Below are 16,639 nucleotides of genomic sequence, written 5' to 3'. Positions count from 1 at the left end.
TCTTGATCCGTTGCTAATTCGGTGAGGCTCAAAGCTGTGCAGGGGTGTCTGAGTGTATCCACTACCTCCGTGTATGTTCAGGCCCAGCAATGGCGGTGCCGCGATCGAGTGCGGTTAAGCAGTGTATTAAGTAGCCACAAAGTTGTTAAAGGTGTCTCCAATTAGAGGATTAGCATTAGTATGATAGAAAATGCTAATTTCTGCTTAAGGTTATAAAGTTTATGCACTTATTTTAGTGTAAGCTCGGCAGGGACATCAGAGCTTTTTTAGAAAGCAGCCATGTTCAGCTATGGCCAGGCTCCGCCCACCCCCCTCTAATTTTTTATCCATAGGATCTTTAAAGGCACAACTATCCTCTATGGGGATGGTAGTCCTCTTGGCCAGAGTGGAAACTGCCCCTTCCACCTTAGGTACTGTTTGCCAAGACTCCTTGATAGTCTGCTATGGGAAACATCTTTTTAAAAATAGGAGATGGAGAAAATGGGATACCCGGTCTCTCCCATACCTTAGCAATGATCTCAGTAGCTCGATCTGGTACAGGAAAAACCTCCACCAAGGAAGGTACATCAAAATATTTGTTTAGCTTACTGGATTTCTTAGGATTAACTACGACCGTGGTGTCGCTGTCGTCCAATGTAGCTAAAATCTCCTTGAGTAACAGACGGAGGTGTTCTAGCTTAAACCTGAACGATACAACTTCAGTGTCAGCAAGAGGAATTACACTGTCGGAATCTGAAATTTCACCTTCAGATGCTACCGAAGTATCCTCCTCAGGCTTCTGGGAGGGGGCATTCGAAATGGCAACAACTGCGTCAGAAACCTAGCTTACTGAAAGTTTGTTTTTTCTCTTACGCTTTCCCTGCAACATGGGAAAAGCAGACAACGCATCAGAAACTGCAGAAGACATGAGAGAAGCTATATCATGTAACGTAATCCCAGGAGAAGTTAAAGAGGAATTGCAGGGCACTGCATGTGTGGACGTTAAACTTTGGGACGCTTGAGGAGAAAGCTGTGGCATATATTGATCATTGTCATAAAAAGAAAAGAAAATTTATGCTTACCTGATAAATTTGTTTCTTTTTTGACACAATGAGTCCACGGCCCGCCCTGTTCTTTTAGACAGGTTGTTAATTATTGTAAACTTAAGACACCTCTGCACCTTGTCTTTTCCTTTCTCTTCCTAACTTCGGTCAAATGATTGGAGTGGGAGGGAAGGGAGGAGCTATTTAACAGCTCTGCTGTGGTGCTCTTTGCCTCCTCTTGCTGACCAGGAGGTGAATATCCCATAAGTAATGAAGATGATCTGTGGACTAATCGTGTCTAAAAAGAAACAAATTTATCAGGTAAGCATAATTTTTTTTTTTTTTTACTTAAAACTGCAGAAAGCTGTATTAAGCTAAATAAATGAAAAGAAACACCTCTACACCTCAGCTGCTCTGCTGAGGTGCCTACCTGCCCTGCAAACACTGGAGTTTAGTCCCTGTTAGTAGCCAAATGATCCGGACTCCAGCAGCATACAAGATGAGCCGTTTTCCGGTCCTAGAAACGTAATGCTTTGAGAAAACCATGCGTTTCTAGACAACCCCTTGAATTCTGTCTCCTCCACACTCGGAAATAAGAAAAAAAGTAGCGCGCAATGCAGATTGCCGCCTCGCTTAGCTCTGCCCCTCGTGGGCGTCTCAAAATAACAATCTCCCGGTTGGCATATTGTTTTATAGTTTAACCGCCGGGAGAAGTGAAACCACCAGTATATACCAGCCAAACAGACTATTCTCAGCCCCCAGTACCTGCATAACCTGCTGTCTGAGAGTCCTCTCCAGTATAGGAGAGTTTAAGTGTCCCTTCAAAATAAAGTGCTTTGACTTAAAATAGCCCATCATTTTGACTTTCTCTTGTCTTTGAATAAAGTGCCCACTTGTTCTGAGTGCTTCATCCCAGAAATAAATAAGTCAGCACTTGCCTCATAAATCTGCCCGACAGCAAGGCAGCTCACCAGGTTTGAGAGGTCCTCTCCCTCACATAGACCTGTGGAAAGAAAAAAGACTGAGTATTCCCCTCAGGCTTTCAGAATAAGGGCAGCATGCGTTATATGGGAGGGGCAGTGAGAATTATGTCCCACAAGTTCCCATTGCTCTAAAGCCACCACTGCCCTACTGAAGAGACTGTTGTGGGCTACGACTACACCCTAGAGCAAAGCAGCACAATCTTGTACTACTCAAAAAATAACAAACTCTTGATTGAAGAATCCTTTTCTAACACCTAACTGTCATGGATACCAGACAGCTAAGGCTATCCCCTACAACCTCACCCCTGTTGATTCTCAGTGGTTTTGGGCTCCTCAGAGCAACCACAATCTCTTAAAGCTTTTGTTTGCATGGTTTTGTGTTACAAACTTGTTTAGAAAAGAGCTGGTCTATGACCTGGAAAACCCTCCTAGGCTGGCTGGGCTCCTGGAACTCCCGGTCGCCCGCCTAACAACGGACACCCGCCTAACTCCTCTCAGGCTGTCCGGGCTCCTGGAACTCCCGGTCGGCCACAGGACAGCAGGGCACCCGCTAACTGTACCCCTGGTCGCTCCAGCAACCATGTGCCCCAGAGCTCTGCTCTTTTGGGGATTAGTAGCCCCTAGGGAGGACAAGAGATGGGGAAATTACCGGAGGGGAGCTGCTTTGGGAACCAAGGTTTTTGGACACCCCTACCCCCATAACTTCAACGGGCTGTATCTCCGGTCCCCAATAACGAATCACTCCGCTTTTTGGATTGCGGCATCTGGGGACGGAGAGCTTTCAAATGACACCCCCCGGGATCACCCCAAAACCGTCACCACTGTGTACTGGGATTCTGTGGGACTATGGTTGCTATGGAGGCACCGGTCAGTCTGGAGGGGCGGGAAAACTGTGTCATTGTCTCCCTGTTTTATCAAGATGTGTGTGTGTGTGTATAAAAGATGTGTGTTTGTCCCAATAAAGTCAGTTCTTGTTGCACCTGAATGCTAGTCTGTAGTTGTTATTTGGGTGGGCTCCTGCTAGAATTACTTTCCTGGGCTACATAGCCGCTTGTTCCAGGCAGAGGAAGGACCCAGTCGACGGCGCTGCCCAGTGGGGGTAGCGGGGAGTCCGTCACACTAACTTTACCACTTCCTTGCTCTAACACAGGCAAAGAGAATGACTGGGGTGGGAGGGAAGGGAGGTGATGTTTAACAGCTTTGCTGTGGTGCTCTTTGCCACATCCTGCTGGGCAGGAGTGATATATCCCATTAGTAATTAGATTATCCGTGGACTCATCGTGTCATTAGAAAGAAATATACATGTCAAATATACTGACATCAGAATTGGAAACACGAGAGCAGAATAATTTCCAGAATTGGTATAAACTCCATATTGACATAACTTGCAAATTCATTATGTATTTTGATCTGATAATGAAAATAAATCAGAGCAGCAATGCATTGCCAGTCCAGAATTGAACATGAGACAATTACGAACGGCATGTGTGTGTAGCCACCAGTCAGAGTATGTTCTGCTTAGAAGTTGGAAGTTCATTGCCGCTCTAGAGTTGAATTTATGTTAAACTACTTAGTGAGGGTTTAAACACTGTTTTATTTGAGCAACTGTTTATCTACAGTTTTGAAAATCCACCACCATAAAGCTTTATGTCTCTGGACCTACTGCTTGTTTTTAATCATGTCAGAAAAAGAGCAAACTACTCCATGAGAGAGATCTCCATACTAAATGTAATAACAATAGTTATAGAAATGTCTGCTGTAGCAGAGCTTCCAACTGCCCTACAGTTTTCTGGGCAGTCTCAGTTTCTTAGTTTTGTCCAACCACACCAATGCAATTATACCACATACCTTCGGGACCCTATTTTTATGCTTGGCCTGAAAATTTCTGAAGTAATATACAACAAGATAAAGTGACTAAAATGATTCCTGATTGTAGTCATACTTTGAAAGTGTTGTAAAAGGTAATAACACACCCACTGATCTTAGCAATATTATGTATATATATTTTTTTAATTAACTTTTGCTTTAACTCTTTTATATAAGTGTGTATATACACAGTGGTTTCAGATCAGTTGTGAATATATATTTTTCTTTTATATAGGTGATTGACATGCCTGAACACAACCCAGGACAGATGGGGGGAACTATGAGATTAGGGAAAAGGAGGACGATATTCCAGAAAGAAAACTCTGTCTTGAGTACGTTATTGGCTGTAAACGCCTGGCAAGCAATGGAAAAAAATTAACTTCTCTTGTTGAATATATAGCAAAAGTAAAACAAGGCCAAATTAAATGCAAATGTATAAATAACAGTAGTGTACCAGTGATAATCCCAGTAAGGTTAATGTCTTTTTAAACTAATGTATCCGTTCCTCAGGGTCTTCTTTAGTGATATATTTTTTTCAGTGCACCACAGATAAAATATAAAAAGTGTGATACTGTTTCCAAAAGACTCAGTTTTGAGAATGAAGCCAGCTGATCACAAGGAGGGCAGACTTTGAATTGTGTAAAAGCTTACCCAGAAATCTGAGGGGGAGACACAATGACCGTGTGATATTCTCTCCTATAGCATTTAGCAGCTTTGAGCAAAAAGCTATAGTCTCTGTGTCATTTAACCCTGAGTGACCATTTTATTTGTCATAAATGTTTTGAAATGATTAAAACTATTGGAAGATCCAACAAGCCTTCTTGACCTCTCAAAATTGTGTCTTTTCAAAACAGTGTCACAGAATATGGCATTTTTAGGTTCATAGGAAGATAACCAACCTTTCCATTTTTGCTTTTAAATCTTAGCTGAGAGCTTGTGAGTGCTGGACTTTCTCTGTGTGTTGAATTAATTTGTTTTGTAATTTTCCCTATGGTGCACCCAGACCTGTCTGGGGTTAACTGCCTGTGACTCTGGGGACAGAGTACCCAGGGCTGAGCATGTTGCAGGGTCACAGGATGTGTACCCGGTCCGGTATGAGAGTGCAGTCCCCTTCCGTGTTTTGTGTATGTATGTGTGTGTGTGTGTGTGTGTGTATGTATGTGTGTGTGTATATATATATATATATATATATATATATATATATATATATATATATATATATATATATATATATACCAAGCAGTAAAGTAGAGTTTGTGGAAACCCACACAACCTTGTTAGTATATTTTATTGCCTGTTTTTATATCTATCCCTAATTGTTTGCAGCAAGACAGTGAAATAAGAGGAAAATTTAAATTTAGAGTGACATGGCTGTGTTATATTACAGGAAAACGGGACAAACTAAATAATCAAAGTGTGTTACAACTTTTTTTTTTTAATAAACATAATTAAACATGTTATTACATTCTCATATTGCTTAATAGCCCTTTAAAGGGACACTGAACTCAAATTTTTTCTTTTGTGATTCGGATAGAGCATGAAATTTTAAGCGACTTTCTAATTTACTCCTATTATCAAATTTTCTTTATTCTCTTGGTATCTTTATTTGAAATGCAAGAATGTAAGTTTAGATGCCGGCCCATTTTTGGTGAACAACCTGTGTTGTGTGTATGTATATGTGTGTGTATATATACACACACACACAATATTGACAATGTAAATGCAGAAGGGGATGACATATGGTGAGGGGTATTGCTCATCTTACAAGTTTTTCAGTCTCATACTTATTCTTTCTTATGTTTACAGAGAGATTATATGGGGGTCATGATTATGTGGAGGAGAGACATCGACACCGGTATGAGGTAGGGCTCTTGCATGCAAATATCACAATCTGTTTTTTATTTGTTCGTTACAATAGTTTAACCACATGATCGCTTCAGCACAATGTATTAAACTCCATGGCTTCTTTTGATTTATATATTTGTGCTTAAGGGGACACTAAACCCCAATTTTTTTTTTCGTGATTGAGACAGAGCATGCAATTTTAAGCAACTTTCTAATTTACTCCTATTATCAAATTTTCTTCGTTCTCTTGCTATCTATTTTAAAAAGAAGGCATCTAAGCTAAGGAGCCAGACAATTTTTGGTCCAGCACCCTTAACAGCACTTGTTTATTGGTGGGTGCATTTAGCCTCCAATCAGCAAGCACAACCTAGGTTATGAACCAAAAATGGGCCGGCTTCTAAACTTACATTCTTGCTTTTCAAATAAAGATAGCAAGAGAATAAATAAAAATTGATAATATGAGTAAATTAAAAAGTTGCTTAAAATTGCATGCTCTATCTGAATAGTGAAAGAAAAAAATTGGGTTCAGTGTCCCTTTTTAAAGGGACAGTCTACACCAAAATTGTTTTTGTTTAAAAAGATAGATAATGCCTTTACTACCCATTCCCCAGCTTTGCACAACCAACATTGTTATATTAATATACTTTATAACATTTAAACCTCTAAATGTCTGCCTGTTTCTAAGCCACTTCAGACAGCCTCTTATCACATGTTTTTTTTATTGGCTTTTCACAACAAGGACACTGCTAGTTCATGTGGACCATATAGATAACATTGTGCTCACTCCTGGAGTTGTGCACAACACAGCACTAATTGGCTAAAATGCAAATCAATAGATAATAAAAAAATAAATAGCCTTGTGATCAGGGGGCTGTCAGAAGAGGCTTTGATACAAGGTAATCACAGAGGTTAAAGGTATATTAATATGACTGTGTTGGTTATGCAAAACTGGGTAATGGATAATAAAGGGATTATCTATCTTTTTAAACAATAACAATTTTGGAGTTGACTGTCCCTTTAAGTAGGGGTCATGAAATTGTGTTCCCCAGTGGTCTACAGATTTCTTTTGTTGGTGTGACATGAGACCATCTTTGAGCAGTTTTGTACATATTTTGTATAACAGATTTATTAGAAGTGACATTTGCAATGTGTATATCAGACAATTTATTCCCCCACATCCAGAAACTCAATCTCACGTTTCCAATTGTCCCCCCCCCCCATAAGTAGCTTTTGACAACTTTATGCTTTTAACTCCAGTTTACAGAATGTCTATATTTTGTTTTGTGTTATTGTTTAGGTGAATCCAGATCTAAAAGAACAATTGGAGGCAAAAGGTCTAAAATTTGTAGGACAAGATATAGAAGGAGAAAGGATGGAGGTGGTAGAGTTAGAAGGTAAAAATGATTTATATTGGTTAAAAACGCCAGTTATTTCCGTATACACATTTTTTTTCTATTACTGTTTGTGATTGTATTGTGTCACTTCATATAGAAGTAATATTTGCAATTCCTGCCATATACAGATCATCCATATTTTGTTGGTGTTCAGTACCACCCTGAATTTACATCTCGGCCAATCAAACCCTCTCCTCCATATTTTGGCCTGCTTCTTGCCTCTGCAGGGAGACTTGCACAGTATTTAGACAGAGGATGTCGGCTTTCCCCCAGGTAAAAGGGTAGACAAATAATTACACTAAAACCACATACGGTTTTATACTGTTACTTTAAATCATGTATTCTTTCTTCTACAGGGATACATACAGTGACAGGAGTGAAAGCAGTTCCCCAGACACAGAAATAGCAGAACTCAAGTTACCAGTGTTAAATCATGATTAAGGTAACATTTAATTTATTCATTTTGTATATGTCTGCTAAGGAGTTATGATGCCAAAACAAGAATTTAGCTGCTCTTAGAAAAAGAGGATCTGCTTAAAGGGACATTAAACCCCAACATTTTTCTTTAATGATTTAGGTAGAATATACAATTTTAAACAACTTTTCCAGTTTACTACTTTTATCAAATTTGCTTCATTCTCTTGGTATACTTTGTTGAAGGAGCAGCAATGCACTGCTGGTTTCTAACTGAACACATGGGTGAGCCAATGACAATCTGTATATATTTGCAGCCACCAATCAGCAGATAGAACCTAGGTTATATGCTGCTCCTGAGCTTTCCTAGATAAAACTTTCAGCTAAGAATAACAAGAGAAGGAAGCAAATTAAATAGAAGTAAATTGGAATGTTGTTTAAAATTGTATGATTTGTCTACATCATGAATGCATAATTGTGACTTTACTGTCCCTTTTAAATTCAGTGTTTTTTACATAGGCTTATTGGGACCTTCCTCTACAACTCGTAGTTGGATATTCAATACTTAAAGGGACATTGAACCCACATTTTATCTTTTGTGATTCAGAAAGAGCATGCAATTTTAAGCAACTTTCTAATTTACTCCTATTATCAAATTGTCTTTATTCTCTTGGTATCTTTATTTGAAAAGCAAGCATGTAAGTTTAGATGCCGGCCCATTTTTGGTGTACAACCTGGGTTGTCCTTGCTGATTGGTGGACAAATTCACCCACCAATAATAAACAAGTGCTGTACATGGCACTGAACCAAAACTTGTCTGGCTCCTTTGCTTAGATGCCTTCTTTTTCAAATAAATATAGCAAGAGAACGAAGAAAAATTGATAATAGGAGTAAATGAGAAAGTTGCTTAAAATTGCATGCTCTATCTGAATCAAGAAAGAAAAAAAATTGGCTTCAGTGTCCCTTTAATATTGTAACATGCTATTGTTAGTATGTGTGTGTTGCTTACATTGCTTGTTGCCATGTACAAAGAGAACCAATGTATACAGAAGTGCAGAAAATTACGTTAGAATTGTAAAAAGGTCTTTAGCACAGGGTAACCATAGCTTAGTAAAGGGGGTAAAATTTGAGCTTTTTCTATGTGTGTATTTATGCAGTGTGTGTGTATGTATATGTGTGTGTGTATGTGTGTGTGTGTGTGTGTGTATATATATAATGTATTTATGTGTGTGTATATTATGCGGTGGTTAATCATAATGGACACAAAAGGGTTGGGAAATTAGTCAGTGTCTAACCTTTTACTAGGTGCTGCAGTACTTTAATAAGAGGCCACAATGCTACTGTAATCATTATATACGACCTTTTTATTTTCTTTCAGTTATGTCTTATATTAATAGACTTAAAAAACCCAATTAGAACACGCCACCTATGTCATATTTAGCACTGCAGACATATGTATAGCCCGTTAAGTAGCAAGCATAGTAACTCCATACAAATTGGCTGTACTTTGTGGGGGTTAATGTATATATTTGCAGTTTATATGTATTTAATATTTTTTTCTTCTTTATTTTAGGCTTCAACTCTCCACACTCAGGATCTTTCTTCTGAAGAATCCTCCGACTTGCTTTTCTTTTAAGTTATAAGGATTTTTTTTATGCTTCAAAATCTACAGACTTTTTGTATGTTTATATTTTGTTTCATGTCAACAAAACACACATAGTCTTCTTTTTTTTTTATTGTGAACTTTTTTTCTCCTTCCCAATATATTCTAAGCTGTGATCAGTATTAAGAAAAACTTGGAGTGTCTCAGAAAGAAAGGGGGGGAGGAAAGGGGGGGACTACACAAGTATTAATACAGGAAGAGACTATGCTTTCTATGTTATGTATGTTAAATCTATTCAAAACCTACTTCTCTAAATTAAACATGATGTACTGTATAACAATGCTGAACATCTGTTACCAACATTTTTATTGCTGGAATCTCGAGAAAATGTCAAGTAGGATTATAGAATGGGACTTTAATGCCAGTAGCACCAGGAAAAAAAAAACATCTGAACATGGGAAACAAACTATTATGACACTATTGTTTTTATGTTACCAATTTATGCGACTTTCAATAGCGTACTATAATCGCCTAAATGTTAAAGGGACATTAGACTAAAATCTACCTATTGTGCATATGAACACTATATTTAAGAGACCTAAAACCCAAATGTTTCCTTTCATGACTCTGGTAGAGTAAGTGATTTCTTCTATAAGATACGACGAGTCAACGGATTCATCCTTTACTTGTGGGATATTAACCTCCTGCTAACAGGAAGTGGCAAAGAGCACCACAGCAGAGCTGTCTATATAGCTCCTCCCTTGACTCCACCCCCCAGTCGTTCTCTTTGCCTACTCTAAGTAATAGGAAGGGTAAAGTGAAAGAGGTGATAAAATGTTAGTTTTTATTTTCTTCAAGCAAGAGTTTTTTATTTTAAATGGTACCAGTGAGTGCTATTTTCTCCCAGGCAGCAGATGGATGAAGACTTCAGCCTGGAGGCTGATGATCTTAGCAGTTGTCACTAAGATCCAGAGAAGTTCCCACAGAATGGCTGAGGAGTACTTAAGAAACTTCAGTGTGAGGAACGTTTTTCATGCTATAAACAGTGAGGTATGTTCAGTGATTTTTTTCTGGAGAGACTGTGTTATTTCAGAATTGGCTGACAGTATCCCCATGAGGGGAAGGGTAAGCAGTAATCCTAAAGTATACAGAGGGGTATTACTGGACTTGCATATTGGGCTATAAAAAAATGGTTGACACTGATGTTATGATGTTTGTGGGCAAACGTTTTCATGACTGGGAGTTACAGATAACGTTTTTTATGAAATAGACGTTTTTTCTACTTTATTAAGTATAGAGGGTACACATGGCTTCATTTATGGGTATATGAACCCACATGGCTAGGTTTTAGACCGCTCTGGTGCTGTTATTTTGGGCTGTGAGACATCGAGTGAGATGGGCGGGGCCTATTTTCGCGCCTCAGTTGCGCAGTTGTTTTTCCCAGACAAGCTCCAACTCCGGTGGGCCTTTTAGAGCAGTATTGGGCCTAATCGAAGGTTTAATCCGATTTTACAGACCCCTGAGGGCAGGTAGGCGCCAAGGTGCAGGGGGTGTTTTTATTTGATAGTAACGTTTTTATAGCATAACGTTTTTTTTGGTAAGGGTTAAGTATTCCTTTCCTTGTGGGGCAAACTTAGCTGTCAAGTTGGGATGCTTTTATCATAAAATTGGGATAATTTTATCGTTTTAAAGCAGATTTGGAAAAATTGTATGCTTTTTTTTCTCTTAAAGGCGCAGTACCGTTTTTTCAGATTGTTATTTTTTCACTAAATAAAGTGTTTTCAAGCCTGTTTGTGGTCATTGCTAGCCTGTTTAACATGTCTGACATTGAGGAAAGCCAATGTTCCATGTGTTTATAAGCCATTGTGGAACCCCCACTTAAAATGTGTCCCTCATGTACTGAAAGGGCCTTACATTGCAAAGAACATATTTTAGCTGATAAAAGTATGTCTCAGGATGATTCTCAGTCAGAAGAGAATCAGGTTATGCCATCTACTTCTCCCCAAGTATCACAACCTTTAACGCCCGCCCAAGCGACGCCAAGTACTTCTAGTGTGTCTAATTCTTTCACCCTGCAAGATAAGGCCGCAGTTATGTCTACTACCCTCACAGAGGTATTATCTAAACTGCCTGGTTTGCAGGGGAAGCGCAGTAGGTCCGATATTAGAGTAAATGCTGAGCCCTCTGACGCTTTATTGGCCATCTCCGATGTACCCTCACAATGTTCTGAATTGGGGGTAGGGGAATTGCTTTCTGAGGGAGAGCTTTCTGATTCAGGAAAGATGTTCCCTCAAACAGACTCAGATATGACGGCCTTTAAGTTTAAGCTTGAACACCTCCGCTTGTTGCTCAGGGACGTTTTAGCGACTCTGGATGATTGTGACCCTATTGTAATTCCACCAGAGAAATTGTGTAAAATGGATAGATATCTAGAGGTCCCTACTTACACTGTTTTTCCAGTCCCTAAGAGGATTTCGGACATTGTTACTAAGGAATGGGATAGACCAGGCATTCCGTTCTCTCCCCCTCCTACTTTTAAGAAAATGTTTCCCATATCTGACACCATTCGGGATTCGTGGCAGACGGTCCCTAAGGTGGAGGGAGCTATTTCTACCCTGGCTAAGCGTACAGCTATACCTATTGAGGACAGTTGTGCTTTCAAAGATCCTATGGATAAAAAATTAGAGGGTCTCCTAAAAAAATTGTTTATTCATCAGGGTTTTCTTCTACAACCTATAGCGTGCATTGTTCCTGTAACTACTGCAGCTGCTTTTTGGTTCGAGGCTCTAGAGGAGTCTCTTAAGGTTGAGATCCCATTAGATGATATTTTAGATAGAATTAAGGCTCTCAAGCTAGTGAATTCTTTTATTACAGATGCCGCTTTTCAAATGGCTAAATTCAGGTTTTGCCATTTTAGTGCGTAGAGCGTTATGGCTTAAGTCCTGGTCTTCTGATGTGTCATAAAAATCTAAGCTATTAGCTATTCCGTTCAAAGGTAAGACCCTATTCGGGCCTAAACTGAAGGAGATCATCTCCGACATCACTGGAGGTAAAGGCCATGCCCTTCCTCAGGATAAGACAAATAGAATGAGGGCCAAACAAAATAATGTTCGTTCCTTTCGAATCTTCAAAGGTGGTCTCTCTACCCCCTCCCCTGCCACAAAGCAGGAGGGGAATTTTACTCAATCCAAGTCAGTCTGGAGACCTAACCAGACCTGGAATAAAGATAAACAGACCAAGAAGCCCGCTGCTGCTACCAAGACAGCATGAAGGGGCAGCCCCCAATCCGGGACCGGATCTAGTAGGGGGCAGACTTTCTCTCTTCGCTCATGCTTGGGCAAGAGACATTCAGGATTCCTGGGCTTTAGAAATCGTGACCCAGGTGTATCATCTGGAATTCAGATTCTCCTCCAAGGGGGAGATTTCATCTTTCACGTTTGTCTGTAAACCAGACAAAAAGAGAGGCGTTCTTACGCTGTGTAGAAGACCTATATACTATGGGTGTAATCTGCCCAGTTCCAAGAGCAGAACAGGGGCAGGCGTTTTACTCCAATCTGTTCGTGGTTCCCAATAAAGAGGGAACCTTCAGACCGATTTTAGATCTCAAAATTCTAAACAAATTTCTCAGAGTCCCATCCTTCAAGATGGAGACCATTCGGACAATTTTACCAATGATCCAGGAGGGTCAATATATGACCACCGTGGATTTGAAGGATGCGTATCTTCACATTCCTATCCACAAAGATCATCACCAGTTCCTCAGGTTCGCCTCCCAGAATTTTCACAAAGGTGCTAGGGTCCGTTCTTGCAGTTCTGAGGCCGCGGGGCATAGCAGTGGCGCCCTATCTGGACGATATCTTGATTCAGGCGTCAACTTACCAGCTAGCCAAATCTCACACGGACATCGTGTTGGCTTTTCTAAGATCTCACGGGTGGAAGGTGAACATAAAAAAAGAGTTCACTTGTCTCTCTTACAAGAGTTCCATTCCTAGATATCCTCGGTAGACATGAACATTTTTCTGATGGAGGTCAGAAAATCAAAGATCTTAACCACTTGCCGAGCACTTCATTCCATTCCTCGGCCGTCAGTGGCTCAGTGTATGGAGGTAATCGGACTAATTGTAGCAGCAATGGACATAGTTCTGTTTGCTCGCTTGCATCTCAGACCACTGCAACTATGCATGCTCAGACAGTGGAATGGGGATTATGCAAATTTATCTCCTCAGATAAATCTGGATCAAGAGACCAGAGACTCTCTTCTTTGGTGGATGTCACAGGATCATCTGTCCCAGGGAATGTGTTTCCGCAGGCCAGCATGGGTCATAGTGACGACGGACGCCAGCCTCTTGGGCTGGGTTACCGTCTGGAATTCCCTGAAGGCTCAGGGTGTATGGACTCAGGAGGAGGCTCTCCTTCCAATAAATATTCTAGAACTGAGAGCAATATTCAACGCGCTTCAGGCGTGGCCTCAGTTAGCTTCGGCCAAATTCATAAGATTCCAGTTGGACAATATCACGACTGTAGCATATATCGATCATCAAAGGGGAACAAAGAGTTCTCTAGCGATGCTAGAGGTTTCAAAAATAATTTGATGGGCAGACACACTCTTGCCATCTATCGGCAATCTATATCCCAGGGGTGGAGAACTGGGAAGCGGATTTTCTAAGTTGTCAGACTTTTCATCCGGGGGAGTGGGAGCTCCATCCGGAGGTGTTTGCACAATTGATTCATCAATGGGGCACACCAGAATTGGATCTGATGGCATCTCGTCAGAATGCCAAACTTCCTTGTTACGGGTCCAGATCTAAGGATCCTCAAGCAGTACTGATAGATGCTCTAGCAGTACCGTGGTCGTTCAACCTGGCTTATGTGTTTCCTCCTTTTCCTCTCCTTCCTTGTCTGATTGCCAGAATCAAACAGGAGAGGGCTTCGGTAATTTTGATAGCACCTGCATGGCCATGCAGGACTTGGTATGCAGATCTGGTGGAAATGTCATCTCTGCCACCATGGAAACTGCCACTGAGACAGGACCTTCTCGTTCAAGGTCCGTTCCAACATCCAAATCTAGTTTCTCTGCGGCTGACTGCCTGGAGATTGAACGCTTGATTTTATCTAAGCGGGGATTCTCTGAGTCGGTCATAGATACCTTTATTCAGGCTCGAAAGCCTGTCACTAGGAAAATTTATCATAAGATATGGCGTAAATATCTTTTTTGGTGCGAATCCAAAGGCTACTCATGGAGTAAGATAAAGATTCCTAGGAATGTCTTTTCTCCAAGAGGGATTGGAGAAGGGGTTATCAGCTAGTTCCTTAAAGGGACAGATTTCTGCTTTGTCAATCTTACTGCACAAGCGTCTGGCAGATGTCCCAGTCGTTTTGTCAGACTTTGGTTAGAATTAAGCCTGTTTTTAAACCTGTTGCTCCGCCATGGAGTTTGAATTTAGTTCTTAAAGTTCTTCAAGGGGTTATGTTTGAACCTATGCATTCCATAGATATTAAACTTCTATCTTGGAAAGTTCTGTTTTTAGTTGCGATCTCTTCTGCTCGGAGAGTTTCTGAGCCATCTGCATTACAATGCGACTCGACTTATCTTATATTCCATTCTGATAAGGTGGTTTTGCGTACCAAATCTGGATTCCTTCCTAAGGTTGTTTCTAATAAGAATATTAATCAGTAAATTGTTGTTCCTTCTCTGTGTCCTAACCATTCTTCTAAGAAGGAGCGTCTGTTACATAACTTGGACGTGGTTCGTGCCTTGAAGTTTTACTTGCAAGCGACCAAGGATTTCCATCAAACATCTTCTCTGTTTGTTGTCTATTCTGGAAAGCGTAGAGGTCAAAAAGCTACGGCTACCTCTCTTTCTTTTTGGCTAAAAAGCATCATCCGTTTGGCATATGAGACTGCTGGACATTCTACTAGAGCGGTGGCTTCCACATGGGCTTTTAAAAACTATGCTTCTGTTGAACAGATTTGTAAGGCTGCGACTTGGTCTTCCCTTCATACCTTTTACAAATTTTACAAATTTGATACTTTTGCTTCTTCGGAGGCTATTTTTGGGAGAAAAGTTCTTCAAGCAGTGGTGCCTTCTGTTTAGGCATCTGTCTTGTCCCTCCCGTTTATCCGTGTCCTGTAGCTTTGGTATTGTATCCCACAAGTAAAGGATGAATCCGTGGACTTGTCGTATCTTATAGAAGAAAAGTAAATTTATGCTTACCTGATAAATTCATTTCTTCTATGATGCGATGAGTCCACGGCCCGCCCTGTCAATTTCAGACATATTATATTTTTTGATTTAAAACTTCAGTCACCTCTGCACCTTTTAGTTTCTCCTTTTTCTTACTATACCTTCGGTCGAATGACTCGGGGGTGGAGTCAAGGGAGGAGCTATATAGACATCTCTGCTGTGGTGCTCTTTGCCACTTCTTGTTAGCAGGAGGATAATATCCCAAGTAAAGGATGAATCCGTGGACTCGTCGTATCATAGAAGAAATCAATTTATCAGGTAAGCATAAATTTACTTTTAAACAACTTTCCAATTAACTTCTATTATCTAATTTGTTTTGTTCTCTTAGTATCCTTTGTTTAAAATGATACCTAGGTAGGCTCAGGAGCTGCTGATTGATAGCTGCACATATGTGCCTCATGTTATTGGCTCACCCAATGTGTTCAGTTAGCTAAAAGAGGTGCATTGCTGCTTCTTCAACAAAGGATACCAAGAAAAATAAGAAAATTAGATAACAGAAGTAAATTGGAAAAGTCTTTAAAACTGTATCTTCTATATGAATCATGAAATAGAAATTTAGGATTCATATCCTTTTTAAGGGCAATTATAGTCCAAAAATTGCATACTATTAATTTGTTAGAGCATGTCATTTTACCACTAGCAAGTTTGTGTGTTTAATCCCGACAAAGATACCGCTCAGGAGCCGCAGGGCACTGCTGGTCCCTAGCAAACATGGTGGGTGAGCCAATCAGCAGTGGTAGTCACATGACCCAGCTGTGTGATTTTCTTCGGCACTAGACCACTTGGTATTTAAATATATTTGTGATTTAGGTGGTTATAAGTGTTCCTGTAGCCTACAATGAATGCAATTAAATCTCATGCATATGAGATTCATGTATTATTGCAAGCCAGAGATTTGTAAGCAGAAAACAATATTATAAAGTTTAGCAGGTCTACCCTTAATTTTATTCATACATTGTCCAGACTTAATTTGTTTGAGTTGCCACAAAATGGAATATGATTTGTTTACAATGCGTTATACACTAGAACACGGTTAAATGTTCAGAAATACACCAAATCATCTTCTTTGCAGATTTTCTTTTAGATCATTTTGGTCAGCGCTGTCATCAATAAAGCTGCCTTATGACTGGTTAATTTGTAGTTGTCCATTCTTGCAAGAGAGAGAGGAAAAACCTGAAATAGAATGACCGTATTTTACCACAAGATGATACAGACAAAATGCTACTTAAATGGACAGTCTACTCCAAAAATTTTATTTAAAAAAAAAA

General features: G+C 40.0%; 1 protein-coding gene across 1 annotated transcript in view; it reads left to right on the top strand.

Moving 5' to 3' along the window:
* CTPS1 (CTP synthase 1) overlaps positions 1–9,474 on the top strand; it is a 65,388-nt gene extending 55,914 nt beyond the window's left edge. The window contains exons 14-19 of the mRNA XM_053704771.1: positions 4,107–4,203; positions 5,678–5,733; positions 7,014–7,110; positions 7,239–7,383; positions 7,467–7,552; positions 9,098–9,474. Of these exons, the coding sequence (XP_053560746.1) occupies positions 4,107–4,203; positions 5,678–5,733; positions 7,014–7,110; positions 7,239–7,383; positions 7,467–7,551 (480 nt within the window). The 3' untranslated portion in view covers position 7,552; positions 9,098–9,474. The remainder of the gene's footprint in view (positions 1–4,106; positions 4,204–5,677; positions 5,734–7,013; positions 7,111–7,238; positions 7,384–7,466; positions 7,553–9,097) is intronic.
* Positions 9,475–16,639: the final 7,165 nt, after the last annotated feature.

Source organism: Bombina bombina, chromosome 3, assembly GCF_027579735.1.
Source record: "Bombina bombina isolate aBomBom1 chromosome 3, aBomBom1.pri, whole genome shotgun sequence".
NCBI classification, from domain to species: Eukaryota; Metazoa; Chordata; class Amphibia; order Anura; family Bombinatoridae; genus Bombina; species Bombina bombina.
Note: the sequence above shows the minus strand (reverse complement) of the source record. Positions and strands in the feature narration are given on the sequence as shown.